General features: G+C 38.4%; 1 protein-coding gene across 6 annotated transcripts in view; it reads left to right on the top strand.

Moving 5' to 3' along the window:
• LOC122811202 (homeobox protein meis3-like) overlaps positions 1-14,907 on the top strand; it is a 524,011-nt gene that overhangs the window by 454,208 nt on the left and 54,896 nt on the right. For all 6 annotated transcript variants that reach the window (XM_044083008.1, XM_044082923.1, XM_044083256.1 and 3 more), the window contains one exon: positions 14,061-14,119. In XM_044083008.1, coding sequence (XP_043938943.1) covers positions 14,061-14,119 — 59 coding nt within the window. The remainder of the gene's footprint in view (positions 1-14,060; positions 14,120-14,907) is intronic.

The raw sequence follows: 14,907 nt of genomic DNA, 5'->3' as shown, positions 1-14,907 counted from the left end.
ACCAGATGATCTATAAAAATCAGTGCATACCAAGATTATATATTCCCTGTTCTGAAGGAATGATGGGCCTCCTTGAAACTGATTACATGTACAGATCTGCAATCGTGGGACTTCACACATATCTCCTGACCTCAAGAGACCCAAACATAGTGAAAGTTTTGAAACATGAGAAGAATAAATCTAAGATGACTTCTATGCTTAACCTAATAGAAGCATATTGCCGTCAAGCAGGAATGGAAATCAAACCAGAAGTAGATAAAAATCAGGCAGCAACTGAATGTGCCAAAAAAACAAAAGAAAGAATATAAGGTGAAGGACCAGATGAAAAGGCAAGAAATGTGGAAAAATCATAAATATGGTGGCAAGTATAGAAAACTTCTGGAAGAACCTCATGTTGATCAGGAATGAAAGCAGGAATAGTTAAGGAAAGGCAAATTCAAACCAAGAGATGAAAGGTTAATATTAGCAGCCCAAGACAGTGGGCTATGTACACACTAGTTTACAAAGTCCATTGAACATGTGGGAGAAACAGATAAATTTTGGTTTTGTAAAACCGAACTGGAAACAGTCGCACCCCTCGTTGCTGGTTGTGATATACTAATGGCAGAGGGCCCGTACACTGAAAGGCACAATAGTGTGGTGAGACTGTTGCACTGGGAATTGTGCAAACATTATGGTTTTGAAGTGGCTGAGAAGCACTGGAAACATGAGCCACAAAGCATCATAGAAAATGATCAAGTCTTCATCACATGGGATCATCCATTACCAACAGTTCAAAAGATAGATGCTAGAAAACCAGATATAGTAGTCCAAGAAAAGAAGACAAGAACAGCATTGAAATTGCCACACCCAGTGATTACAATGTCCTGCATACAGAGAGAGATCTGCAAGCAGAAACAAGAGCAATGTGGAAAAAGGATACTCAGATAGTTCCAATTGTAGTAGGAGCAACGGGTCTTATAAAAAAGAGTCTACCATCATATTTAAATAAGCTATCAATACACGTAACTCCATATGAATTAGAAAAGGAGTCATTACTGGGCACATCGCGGGTGCTGCGAAGAGCACTTTTGTCTGACATCACAGGTTAAAACAATTCTAATTTCATTAACTTTAATCGTACTCTGACTTAGGAATGGGGTCCATTCCTGTCATGATATTAGAAACCCAAAAGATTCAGAGAAATTAAAGAAGGGGCAAATATATGAGGTAAATTCAGGGACAGTCATCAAAATCAAGGACATTTGAGAGGTAACATAAAATTGAATGGTTAACTGATTGTTGTAGAAAAGACAAAGCATCTCCTTTTGCTTCCTGATTTAGTGTTTTCCTTTTAGTATGGGAGCTGAGGTTACTGAGATCTGCAGACCCAAACTGAATTTGATGAACGCTCTACTTGCTTGATTTGCAATGGTCTGCAGTTCGGTTTTAGATAAGATAAGATAGTCTTTTTGCATGGAAGCAGCAGATGGTCACCTTAATGTAAATATTTTCTGACCACTACAAACTCTTTAGAACACAGTGTGACCTTTTGTATATTCCTCTACTTGTACATGTGTAATAACTGTAATAACACATGGGTTAAAAAAAAAATCATATGAGCTCCCAGCACTGTTAGGTCATCCATAAACATATGCAGTTGAGCCCCCTATTAGCTTTTATTCATTTACCAAAGAGTATTGCCTTACAAAAGAAAGGCATGTTTCTCTACCAGGGGTAATGGTTACTATGCTGTTATTTCAGGTGCAAATGCAGACAGTATGACTACTAGATTTATGGCGTATAGGGGAGCTACTGTCCATTTGTCCACCTTTGTGACATCACATGTCCTGTTCCTCCACCATTGTGAGGTCACAGAAGAGATCATCATACACATGACTTCTTTATTTAGCTTTCACATGCTTCACTGACCATAACTATGATTTGCTGCTGGTTACAAAACTAACTGCACATGCTGATTACCCTTTCTCATCTGGTTTTATTGTGTTGCTTTCTAATATTTCTAACTGGGCATGTAATGAATGGTGAAACAGGTATTGTCTGCCTGTTCTATTCATGTGAGGCCCGTTCTCATCAACTCTAACGTGTTTGATAAAGAGCATAAATGTTATAAAACATTTTACAATGCAGTATGTCACTAGCAAACTGTTCTGTTTCTTGTCTCCTTGTGATGGTGAAGCGATATGGCCATGTTTGATACAGTTCAGTTATTTATGATGAAGAGGCTGTGTTATAAGCTTCCTGTGCACTATGTGGATTGGTCTTGCAGTAAAATTAAGCAGTGTACTGTACCTGAATCAGGTGTACCATGGGATTCCACATTTCAAGCATGGCATGATTTTAATGGTGACGCTCTGTTCTTCAAATTTTAAACTAGGCATGATTAATCCCCATGAATCCCAAAAGCATACGTGTTATCTTGATATTCTTTATACCATGCAGTATTATTTATTTTGGAAGTTGCATCATTTTAAAACAGTCTTTGTTTCCTTTTATTCTTTTAGTATTAAATCAGACATATTTTGCTTCTATGGTCAGATTCATTTTTTTCTTTTTATTTATAGCACATTGTAGCTATTATTCCTGACATGTGACAGTCAGTATTTCTTGACAGTGTTCTGTAACCTTCAGGAGTTACCTTTATTAAGCCTGACTTCAATCAGCACTGAATAGTTCAGTTTTATCTGTCACTTGAATGGAAGATTGCAGTGAAGATGGATTCATTGCTTGAACGTCCTGACCTTTGCTGTTTAATGGATTCAGGCAGTGAACATCCTGCCTACTGCTACCTGTGAAGTTTGGAATTATATGCCATATTCTACAGGTCTTATCCTATACCACAATACAGGCTTTTCCCACCTTGTATAATATATGATATTTAATATTATGTTTTTTATTTTGACTTCTCACAGAAACATCTGTTAGAGACAATTTAATAAAAGTGATCATTGGGGATGTTTGAAATATACCTTTACTTGCCTTCATTGCACGACAATCTAGATAAGAGAATATTTGTTTTAGCCTTCCATATGGGTCAGTTGTTAATATTCAAGTCTAAAACATTAAGGTATTATAGTATATTGGCATGTTAAGATATTCATTAGAATGAGCTGTGGTGATAGGACTTGCAAAAAAAGTGTGCCACATTGGGAAGACATGAATCTGAACTGCTAGCAGATGTGCCGTTGCTCGGGCATTCATGTAGTCCCAACATGAGAGGATTGGTATTTTCCACCAGCAGGCATACTGCAAGTTATTAATACACATTTTAGATGTTGTCATTTGGCTCATATTTAATATATTAGGTACAACACAAGCTATCTTACATTTCAGTTTGGATACCTACTTTCACCACAGTTTGTGAGGTCAGAATAAATTATTAATGTTCTGTTTGGATGATTTATTTTCTCTGATCTATTATATTTTCTTGTTAATATCTTGCTTTGCTTGAAGCAAATGATTTCACTTGATGTATTTAGTGTAGTATAAATCATGTGATGGAAAATGCGGAAAAATTATGGCAAAAATGCTTTTTTCACAGGTGATTGATACTGCTGTACAGGGAGGAAACTATTTTTTCAACAGCAGTGATGGGCAGGTGGCTTTACAAACAGTATGCACAGATGCACAAATTGAGTGTGTGTAGAGTGGTTTGTATGTTGTCTTGACATTGGTACATTTCAGAAATGTCGACATCCCTAAAGTTAGAATGCATGTGGGGGGGGGGGGCTGCAGCACACATCTTGTATGTACAGTCCATGTACTAAGTTGCAGTGTTGCAGTGAGTAGTGTTCTGCAGTCAAGCCCAGCTGTGTGTCAATGTTTATGTGCATGTGTGTTTGTCAGTATGCTTGCTGCCTGCCACAACACGGTATCAGACTAATGGGTACAGTGACTGTGTATTACCCAGCACCACATTCTCTTGCCCTCAGCAATTGAATCATGGCAGGGCTATTCTGCCATACATCACACTGATAAGTTTCTGTGGGATCTGCCCACCAACTAGGTAAATTCATCTCTGTCCTTTATCAGTCACCTGTAGGCTAGGCACACAGTTGTGTGTAGCACATGTAGTTCTATTTATTTTTTTCATGCTGTGTCATATGTGGGCAGGTGGCGTGGCAAAGAAGGTAGTGGTGTGCTACTGACATTGAACATTCCACAGTCATGTCTAGGACAAGTTCTTAAAGGTTACTTCAGCATCCACTGTCATGATGGATGAGAAGCAGTCATCCATACAAACAACACAATATTTTACTGCATTAGCTACCACTCGTGGTGCATGGAACTTTTAACCATGTGTGGAATACATTCTGGTGTGGCTGCTACACTTCGTTACTGTAATCAGAACATCTAATAGCATAAGCTGCTCTGCTGAATACAGCACCAGTGTTAGAGGGATATTGGATGCATCTGCCACACTTTTGGTGAGTTTTGTCTGTATTTGTAGCCCCATTTTAACTCAGTGTGTATGCACAGAATTGGATGCATCTGCCACACTTATGGTGAGTTTTGTCTGTATTTGTAGCCCCATTTAAACTCAGTGTGTATGCACAGAATTGGATGCATCTGGTACACTTTTGGTTAGTTTAGTCTGCAGTTGTAGCCATACTTCATGTCACTCTGTATACACAGAATACTCCATATTTCACAAGTATGAAAATCAGAAGCAATGCTGAGGGATCTCATTTTTAGACCTACTCCATACCTGGATTCTTCCAGGTAGATAGTAGTATATGCTGACTTTTGTGAATTATATAGCGCTTTGGTGTTTAATTTTTACTGCATACCATTCAGATGCAATTGCAAATGTGGTTTGTGAATTCTGTCCTACTTTTTCAAAAAGTATCTTCTGCTTTTGTTCCTCAGAATAATCAAAATGTTAATAACTGTGTGTGTGTGTGTGTGTGTGTGTGTGTGTGTGTGTGTGTGTGTGTGTGTGTGTGTGTGTTAGGTTTATAGCCAGTGACTCATTTTATAATATCAAGCATGCTGACAGAACACATAACAGAGTGTTTGTACAAAGTATGATCAGTCACAGTGGCAAGATTTCTGTTTCTTTTCTTAGTTTGTTCAGAAAATACAGATGTTATCAAATGTGCAGCTGACCGGGATATACACCTGTCAGTGCAGCCCCAACTTGCCCAACAGTCATTTGCAGTTGGAATCATTACATGGTAATCATATTCAGTTGTTGCATTTTGCAAAAAGTCGGGTGTGAAATGCCTCTGCTTCATTCTTCCATAATTCCAGGGTATGATTCAAGGCAGAACATAAAATACAACTTGTTGGTCACATGAAAGGGAGTTTGTTTCATAATTGCAGGCAGAAAGGTTCAGTCAAGATAAAAATGACACATTTTTTCATAATATATTAATATATCTGTAAAAAAGAAGATACAGATTAATATACATTATCTACAGTTTCACTATGGAGAATTAGATATTTTACCTATCTCCCTGCCTAGCAGTTTTAACACTGACTATGCCACATTTCACCAAGTTTCAAGTTAGTGGTCATGACATCAGTGGATGTAGTCAGGACAGCTATGACTGAATAAATAATACCTGGTGTTTGGCTGTGTTAAGAGGCTGTGGAACTTAATCCTTCAGGACCCTGCCCTGAAAGAATCTATGTATTAGCAAAAGGTGCACATTTCAGTCACATTCAGACCCTGCATGTAAGCAAAAAGCTAGCTGTTGTATGCATTGTAGGTTAAAGATGAGGACCAGCAGAAGGAGTCAGATATGATGACTGGACGAAAGCACTAAGCTACCAAGTCTATATTAATGTTGTGACTATCCCCTGTCCCATGCAGTTATCCATTGGTTATCCTTGATGAAAGCACTAAGCTACCAAGTCTATATTAATGTTGTGACTATCCCCTGTCCCAAGCAGTTATCCATTGGTTATCCTTGATGAAAGCACTAAGCTAACAAGTCTATATTAATGTTGTGACTATCCTGTCCCATGCAGTTATCCATTGCTTATCCTTGTTCAATCCTTCTCTTGCTCTTTCCCAATCAATTTCAGCCCTACAAATAGCGTGCACTACACCACTACCTCAGGTAATGTGCTCTAGTGATTTACCACCACCTTCCTCAATTTGAAGTTCTTACATTTAAATTGGAGTACTCTTCTCACCTCCACCCTGCCTACTTGTCTTCAAACAACAGAGCTATAGCAAGGTCGGCTGGTACCTTGAACAATGTCCCACAGATGGCTACCCCCCTCCAAGTTTAAGATGAGAACAAAAATGACAGAGTTCAGAAAAAATATATACACAGATATATACACCCATTTGTAAATGTAAAAGTCCTCTTAGGAACAAAACAAAATAAACAACAAAAGAAACAAAGCACTATGCATTGTTTTCTTTGCAGCTAAAATGGTTTGCACTGAAACAGTTAATTTACATGCATAAACAAATAAATGAATGAATTAATTAAAATTGTAATTCAAATGGTTGCCTTTTAATATCTTCCTAATAGCCTTTTTTTCTGTGACCCCCAAACACATTTCTCATTCTGTGTACCTTCATATCCTTCTCCTCATTTTCATAATCTGTCTTACCTCCCTCTTCACATTGCTAGATGTCTCCTAGATTCATACCTCCTTCTTAAATGAACATGTCATTCTCTTTCTCATATCTTTCTTAAGCAGGTTAAAATATGTGGGACATTATAGCATCACCAAGTTGCTATAGCCTTGTGCTGCATGTAAAAATAAATCAGTTGTATCCTAGTGTCTGTATTGTAAAATCATTAAAGTTATGATTAAAAATTATTTACCACTCTTGGGTTTGTTTAGGGTTGGTTATTCTGTCAGTATATTTAATCTATAAGGAAAATAATTTGCTAAACTAATTGAACAATGACCCTAGCCCAAACCTGCAGGCGACGTGAAATGTAGTTAATTAACATACTGTCTTTCTTGTCTTCTTGCCATATAATAACCATATCAAATGAGAACAGATGCCTTTCTTTCATCTTATGTTAACTTACAGCTATTGTCATTATGGGGAATTTCTTTCTTCCAGTTCCATTAACATTCATACTGAAATAGTTCTTTTTAGAGCAACATAAATGTAAGATATTTGGGTTTCACATATTTAATGGTTTATTTTCCAACACTGTCTATATTTAGGATAGTAATTTGTACTGTTTTACTAACCTTGAAATATGTGATGCAAAATTTTAAGTATGATATTTGGTATCGTCGGTGTGTAGAGTATTATTTTTAAAAGGGTAGGTGTAATCTCCTGCATATGTTTGTTAGGAAAACCATTAGAATGATGTTTATTTTTTGGCATTTCCAAATATAGCAATCTGGAGCTATAGTTTGTACTTTCTTTGATTGCTTGTTTATACATAACAGATTCATAGCTAGGGTAGGGAGTTGGGGGCAGATGCCCCAAGCAAAAAGTGTTAGGGGGTATGATGGGTGGATGCCAGTCAATTGGTAGGGCAGCATGGGCAGTCATTTCCATCCTGACATTTCTAATGACAGTATAGCAGTATAGCAGTATGGATAGAGTAAGGCAGTATGGGTAGGATGCTCATCCTACTTTTGTAGTCAGGACTGAAAGTGGTGTCGGTGTGATACACAATACTTCCTACAAATGTTACATGTAGTTTTTAAAAGGCAAAAGAGTTTCTTTTTCTTTTTTTTTTTTTTGCCCTTCAACTTAGAGCTTAGGGGTGCAAACCTGGCTTTATTCTTAGATGAAGAGAGCCAAACTGGGGGATGGACTTTTTTAGTTAAGTGGCACCAGAATGGAGAACAACTTCAAGTGCTAGAAGATACAGTAATGGCATTGATATAGAGCACCATTCAGATGTCAGCTGTCATATTTTATGAACTTCGATTGTCCCATTTTTATCAATTTGCAAAGAATTACTGCCATCACCGTTGCTTAAGTATTTGCATTCATATAATATAGGTCCTGTGATGTGTCTGTTGCTTCTTATGTTAATTATTATTATTTTCATCCTGTGCTTTGATTCTGGCAGGTTCTCTCCTTTATTTTCCCATTATCATTTAAAACAAATCTCGGGGGGAATTAATCCACCCCAACAGTTCTGCTTCATAACTGCACTGCCTCCTCCCTTTCCCAAATATCATTTTCTGGATTTCATTTGTTTGGTCATTGACTTGGCTTGAAGAAGAAGAATGAAATCTACTTTTATTTGATCACTGTTTGGTCAGTTACTAATTGTGCTTTACAAAGGGTCACATCAAGCTTGTGCAGTGCTAATACTGAGAGACTCATTGTGAGATATTCCCAGAAAACAGAGTGAAAACCCCAGAATAAAGCAGGCAGCAGTAGTAGCAGACAGAGCGGCACTATAGCAGCATGCTAGAGAAGCAGCACTATTATAGGTAGCATGGCTGGCATGAATGATGTTATACAGAAGCTACTGCTATGTATGTGAAGCAATGACAGAGCGGCACTGTAGCAGCATGCTAGAGAAGCAGCACTACTGTAGGTAACATGGCTGGCATGAATTATGTCATACGGAAGCTACTACTATGTATGTGAAGCAATGACAGAGCAGCACTGTAGCAGCATGCTAGAGAAGCAGCACTACTGTAGGTAACATGGCTGACATGAATGATGTCATACGGAAGCTGCTGCTATGTATGTGAAGCAATGACAGAGCAGCACTGTAGCAGCATGCTAGAGAAGCAGCACTATTATAGGTAGCATGGCTGACATGAATGATGTCATACGGAAGCTGCTGCTATGTATGTGGAGCAATGACAGAGCAGCACTGTAGCAGCATGCTAGAGAAGCAGCACTATTATAGGTAGCATGGCTGGCATGACTGATGTCATACGGAAGCTACTGCAATGTATGTGAAGCAATGACAGAGCAGCACTGTAGCAGCATGCTAGAGAAGCAGCACTACTGTAGGTAACATGGCTGGCATGAATGATATCATACAGAAGCTGATGACTTGTATGTGAAGCAATGCTGAGGTGCCCAGCATCCACCTGTGCCACAGAAACACAGGCAGGACAGCACAGCAAAACACCCAAAAGGAAAAGTACTGTAACTGGTAACACAGAGAATAGAAGCAACTAACAAGTATAAAAAATGTTTTATAATTTGATGTAAAAAACTATTGTTAAATATTCTAAATTCAGTTTACTGCCTCACCATATGTAATGCACTGTTTTGGAGAGGTCATTGCATCAAATTTAGCTAATTTATTTAAAGCAGTATAGGTGTGTACACCAAAGTGTCCACCCTGTTCATCATATTATAAATGGGGGGTAGATAAAAAAGTAGGATGAGGGGAGTACAGAAAGCAGAGGGAAAGCACAAGAACAAGCATTAGTGAAAGATGCTAGGATAAATCTCATTTTCACTAGCAAAAGAGAAGAGTTGTAATGAGGAAATACAAAGACAGAAAGGATAAACTGGCATGATGCACACAGAAAAGCTGGGGTAGGCAGTGGACAAACATGAAGTACCAGAGATTAGACAGTGAAGATGGGGAAGGCTGTGCAACAAATAACACAGAAAGAAGGAGTTACACTGTGAAAAGAATAGGGGGAATGCTATCATGACCAAAGCAGAGGACAGCAACCACATGCATCACACACACCTGGATGGCTGACATCAGGGTCCATTTGCTACTCTGGATACCCAGTCACTGGGAACCTTAAGTCAAGTCGTTCGTGAAGTCACTGCAGAATGCACTCCATGTGGCTGATGTGGTCATCCAGCTGACAGCACACACATTTCAGTACTGGTCAGCCTTCACACTTGCCACAATATCATCACTAGTGACACCCTCTGTCTTCCTTCAAAAAAGGAACTTTCAACCCCCATAGAGACCAAAACAGAAGGAACCACTCAAACCCCATATCACCTCTAGCAAGGAAGTCCACCCCCCCCCCCCCCAGAGATGCAGACATACAGGACAATAGTGACCTAGCAGCAGTCACATTAGCTGGGAGAGAAAGAGGAGGATACAGCCATGCCCCACCCCCCCTTGGGCCTTTACTGGACCTGCATATGGAGGCTCAATGAGAAGAAGTTAATATGACTCATACATGACGTAAACGACATAGCAGCTGCACACTACAGGACTACCCAACACGCACAGACAGACTCATACACACTCATGCACTCACACACACACACACACACACACACACACACACACACACACACACACACACACACACACACACACACACACACACACCACTACCTGGAGAAACATTACTTCTTTCTGAAGAAGTCAGCTGTACTTAAATGATACTTTTGAGGAAATTAAAACAAAGGAAGTACTGTTAAACATAAATGGATGACACCTATCACAGTGTTAGGTAAATGGTAAAGAAAAAAATATTTACATTACAACTCTGAATGACTGTCTACCACCAACAAAGCAAGACAGGTTTGGAGCCACCTCTTGTCATCATATGAATGCCTGTGGGTATGGGGAATACTTGTGGCATCAGACAGCACCCATACCAGACTGAATCAGGCTTCTTAAAGGGGTTATCATACTACCCCAGCAGATGTGCTTGGAATCTCTGTGCAAAAAGAACCGGAAAATCCTGCTGTCCCTGGCACTTCATGCAAGAGCACTGTGGTTAAAATTGGAAAATCAGCTGTGACCACTTAGCAGGTCTGCTTATGAAGTACTATGGTAAGGCTATGTACATCATTGAGAAGCATTTCATGTGCTCTCTGCCAGGTGGAATAGCATAGAATCCACATGCCTAGTTCTTCTGAATAGTACATGCACAAGTCACAAGTATGATTAGTACAGTGCACAGAGTGAACATTTCACAGTCATCCCTATCAGCACTCACTACCATTTCTGCCATGCTAAATGGCCTGTGTTCATGAGATATAAAGTGAGAGTACCATTTTGCACAAGGCTATTTTGAAATATGCAGATGGAATTGCTGTCAAAGTGCTGCGGATGTTAAATATTAGCAAGAGAAGGAAGGAAATACTTATAGTGTAACTGTTGCACCACTGCAGTGCCTATGTGGTTAGTGTTTCATTGTTTGCATAACTGAGACTTGTAAACATGAGAGCAAAATGTATGTATTCCATCTTAGATATGGCACACAGTGTTGTGGTAATACAGCACAGAGTTGTATGAAAGCGTATGGTTTCAGAAGTATACAGACACCCACACATTGCATCCAGGCTTTTAACCAAATGTAGGGAATTCTTGCATTTACATCTATAAGTTCCATGTGGATTTTTTCCTGCATTCATTTCAGCTACCATAAAGTCATCCAGCAAGATCCTTTACTGATTAGGTTGCTGTGTTATGCCAGATAGGCTGAGATCAGAGAAAAGAGAGAAAGTGAAAAAGAATGCATAGCTACAAGTGACCTTCACTGTCTTAACTTTCTCTAACATGATACTTAGTCTGTGACCTAGACAGTGCCAACATTCTAAAGTTTCAATCAACAAAACCTGGTGCTTATGATGTTCTGAGAGTCTCTTAACTGGAAGTTGACAGACATTAGAATCTCTCCTGTACATCAATTAGTGGGACTCGTCTTCAATTAGATATGCAAATGGTGAAGTTTCAAATCTTATTAGCTTCAGGAATGAAACAAATACAAAGTTTTCAAAACAAAACTAAAAGAATGCATATGTATTTGTTTACAATTCAGTCAGGCTGCACTACTGTTATGATCAGGGGCTTCTAGTATTAAAACTCTACATACTCATAGGTAACCTGTAATACAGAAAGATTTATATGCATGGATGTTTACATAGCTCTCCACATATTTTGTAATACTGCTATGCTTTATATTACTCTATATAACATATGTGACATACACTAAATTCAATGTGTTGTACATTTCGCTGCTATTGAATTCAGATTCATGCTATGTTACTCATGCTTTCGATTGCTTTTCCACTGTATGTTTTACAGCTGATTTTTGTCACTATTGTATTAGATAATCACAAAGAATTCACATTTGCAAATTGTATAACCATTTTGACCGTAATATCTGCATCATACTCTATATCGTGGCTGAAAAAGGTCATTTGACATGCCCACTTAACCAGTTAACAAATAAATAATCCATGACACCTCTCAGAAGACTGTTATTCAGCAAGGCTAGTGCCATCTGCTGGTAAAACAATGCTGCTTGCCCATGTACAAACCACAAAAAAAAAAAAAAAAAAAAAAAAACTAGATGCACCAGTCAAACACTAGGTATTTCTAGCAAACCCTTCCTGAATAACTAAACGAGGACACTTCTGAGTAAGAGCTGTCAGATAATCTTTAACTACCAAAATTCCAGATCATGCAGTGCCGTTAGACAGTAAATCAACCTTAAAAGTGGGTTCTAATTTCACTGTCAATTATTGCATATTAAAAAGAGCTGAGGAGTTCAGGCATACAGACACTTGTGTAGCCAGTGCATTTGGGGACAACCGTAGCAGATGTAGTTCAACTGCATTAATTTTGTGGAGTAGGATATTGCAGTACCACAACAGGAATAACAACTTACTAAATTAGAAATGGTGTCTTCATTCAACCATTAGCTTTCAATAAGCCAAATTACGCCATCAGGTTTAAATAGACAGGAAAAACTATTACATTAGGAATGTGTCAGCAATGTGGATGCCCAGCTGTCTGGGTTGTTACACTGTTTTTGATATTATTAACTTGCAATGACTATATTAATATGTATATTTCACCATTTGAAATCTCATCAAATGTAATTTAGAATGAATTATTTAGTACAGAAACTAAAGTTGGCAATTTTATTATGCTATTCAGAGAATAAAAAATATGTTATTTCATCTTTGCTTTATTGGTAAACTAAAAATCTCCCACTCCATGACATAGAGCAATAGAGCCCTGACTGCAGCCCTGAGAGCCAAAGTGTGAATAGCGCTTCAGCACTGGAGGAGGCAGGTGATGGGTGAGAATGAGCAGCAAATGCTAGCTAGCCCATTCTTTGGCAGGAGTCGTAGTCTAGTGGGCTTCCTGCCACCAGAAAATGGTAACTCGGTATAGTCCAGAGCATGGGCTTGGTGCTTTGCAAATGGTAACAGTAGCGCTATGTGCACATATTTGGGAACACACATAGATAAGTGGTGCACAGGAGAGGGTCTTTCCTGTGACTCCAGTGCTCACATTAAAAATTCCTTGTGATCCATATGGATGATACCTTCACTGCAGGATGACTAAGTGGGCAAAGATACGGTAGCAATGGAGGGGGGGGGCAAGTCAGTCAGTGGGCAGTAAGGCTACAAGGAAGAGTTGATGCTGATATCAGCTCTCCCCTGTGAGCCCTCAGGCTGCCATGCATGATGTTAGCTGAGAAGGACTGGTCATACTCTCAATGGATACATGACTGCAGAGGTGCCTGGTGGCTAGGATCAAACCAGCTCTTTTCCTGCCAGGGTGATGGCTCCCTTCATTCAGGTCTTACCCTTATCAATGACTCCAAGTTACCTTCAGGGAATAGAAGGGACAAGGCTGATTGAAAAAAGGATGACTGCCATCAGGTATGGTAGTAAAAATACATGTGGAAAATATGAGCAACAAACCTTAATTGTTTTATTCATGAAGTTGATTATTATATTGAATTAGTGCCTGTGAGCCTAAGATAAAGTTTATATTCATATAAAATGAAAGAAGCTTGAAAATCATTAAGGGGTACGTTATCTCTAAACAAGTCAGTTCATCTAATGTTGCTAAGTAACATGTTTTGCACAGCTCCCCTAAAAATATAAGGTTTGCCAAGAATACATTTGTATCTCATCGCTGCATCTGGAACACAAACAAGTATTGTTTCCAACTGGACAATACAAGTGGTCGTTTTTAAAAACAGAAACATCTGGCAATCTTCTGTAGTAATGATTTGTGTTCTGATTTCATTTTGGATTCATCTTAGTCAATAAGTAGCTAAACGTTATGAGAAAGCTAGCTGTGCTAACAAGTGCTCATTGTAAGAAAAGGTGTAAGAGAACATTTTAAGAATTCCAGATGAAAGAGAGTAAAACGTATTTTGAGGTGTGAGTAGAACTAATTTGTCATCTTCCACAGGTTTATCAATGCTAGAAGACGGATTGTACAACCTATGATCGACCAGTCAAATCGCTCAGGTATCTTACTCTTACTTTAAAGTAACATTGTTTTATTTCTTTGAAGTAGCCTGGTTATCCTTCAATGACATTCTTTTACCCTCAACATGTTTTTTTGTTGTTGACTGAGAAAGAAAAATGTTTCTAGATATAGTATAATATTTAAAATGCAAGCACTGTTTTATGAAAAAAAATGCATTTACAGCAAGCAGTTATAAAGTCAATCCTTAGCCAATTAAAATGGAATGACTGCTGTGGCACATTTAGGTGGAGGTGGGCCTCTGAGGGTTTTCATGTATCCTGGGAATTCCTTATCAAAAGGAAACAAATAATTTGACACTGAGGAAATGGAAGGTTGGGCTAAAAACAGTAGCAATATTTTTTTTTTTACTTTTTTGTTTGTTTGGTAACTGGTAAGTGATCTTTCCACTGAATGCACCTTTTTCTGAAATAACTTGTACTAGTAACTTGGTAGCAGGAATATAAAAGAAATATGTATAAGAGAGAAAATTAAAAAAAATTGTAAAATAAGTCACTATGAGAATAATACAGAAGAGAAGAGTGTACAGCATACTTGCTATAGAGCAATGCATTATTTTGAAATTATGTATTTATTTTTCTTATCCTGGATAGAGCACTGAAGAACATGCAACTTTTTCAGAAAAGAGATTTTTAATGAAAGTAGCAGGGACGTACCAAATTTCATGTGTCATTGCCACTGTGACAGCAGCATTCTGGGAATTAGGATTTTGTTTATAAAGTAAAAACATGGCTGTCATAGATGTTCTGTCATCTAGTTCTGCTGTGCT

This window comes from Protopterus annectens, chromosome 1.part0, assembly GCF_019279795.1.
Source record: "Protopterus annectens isolate FY-2018-M chromosome 1.part0, PAN1.0, whole genome shotgun sequence".
NCBI classification, from domain to species: Eukaryota; Metazoa; Chordata; order Ceratodontiformes; family Protopteridae; genus Protopterus; species Protopterus annectens.
Note: the sequence above shows the minus strand (reverse complement) of the source record. Positions and strands in the feature narration are given on the sequence as shown.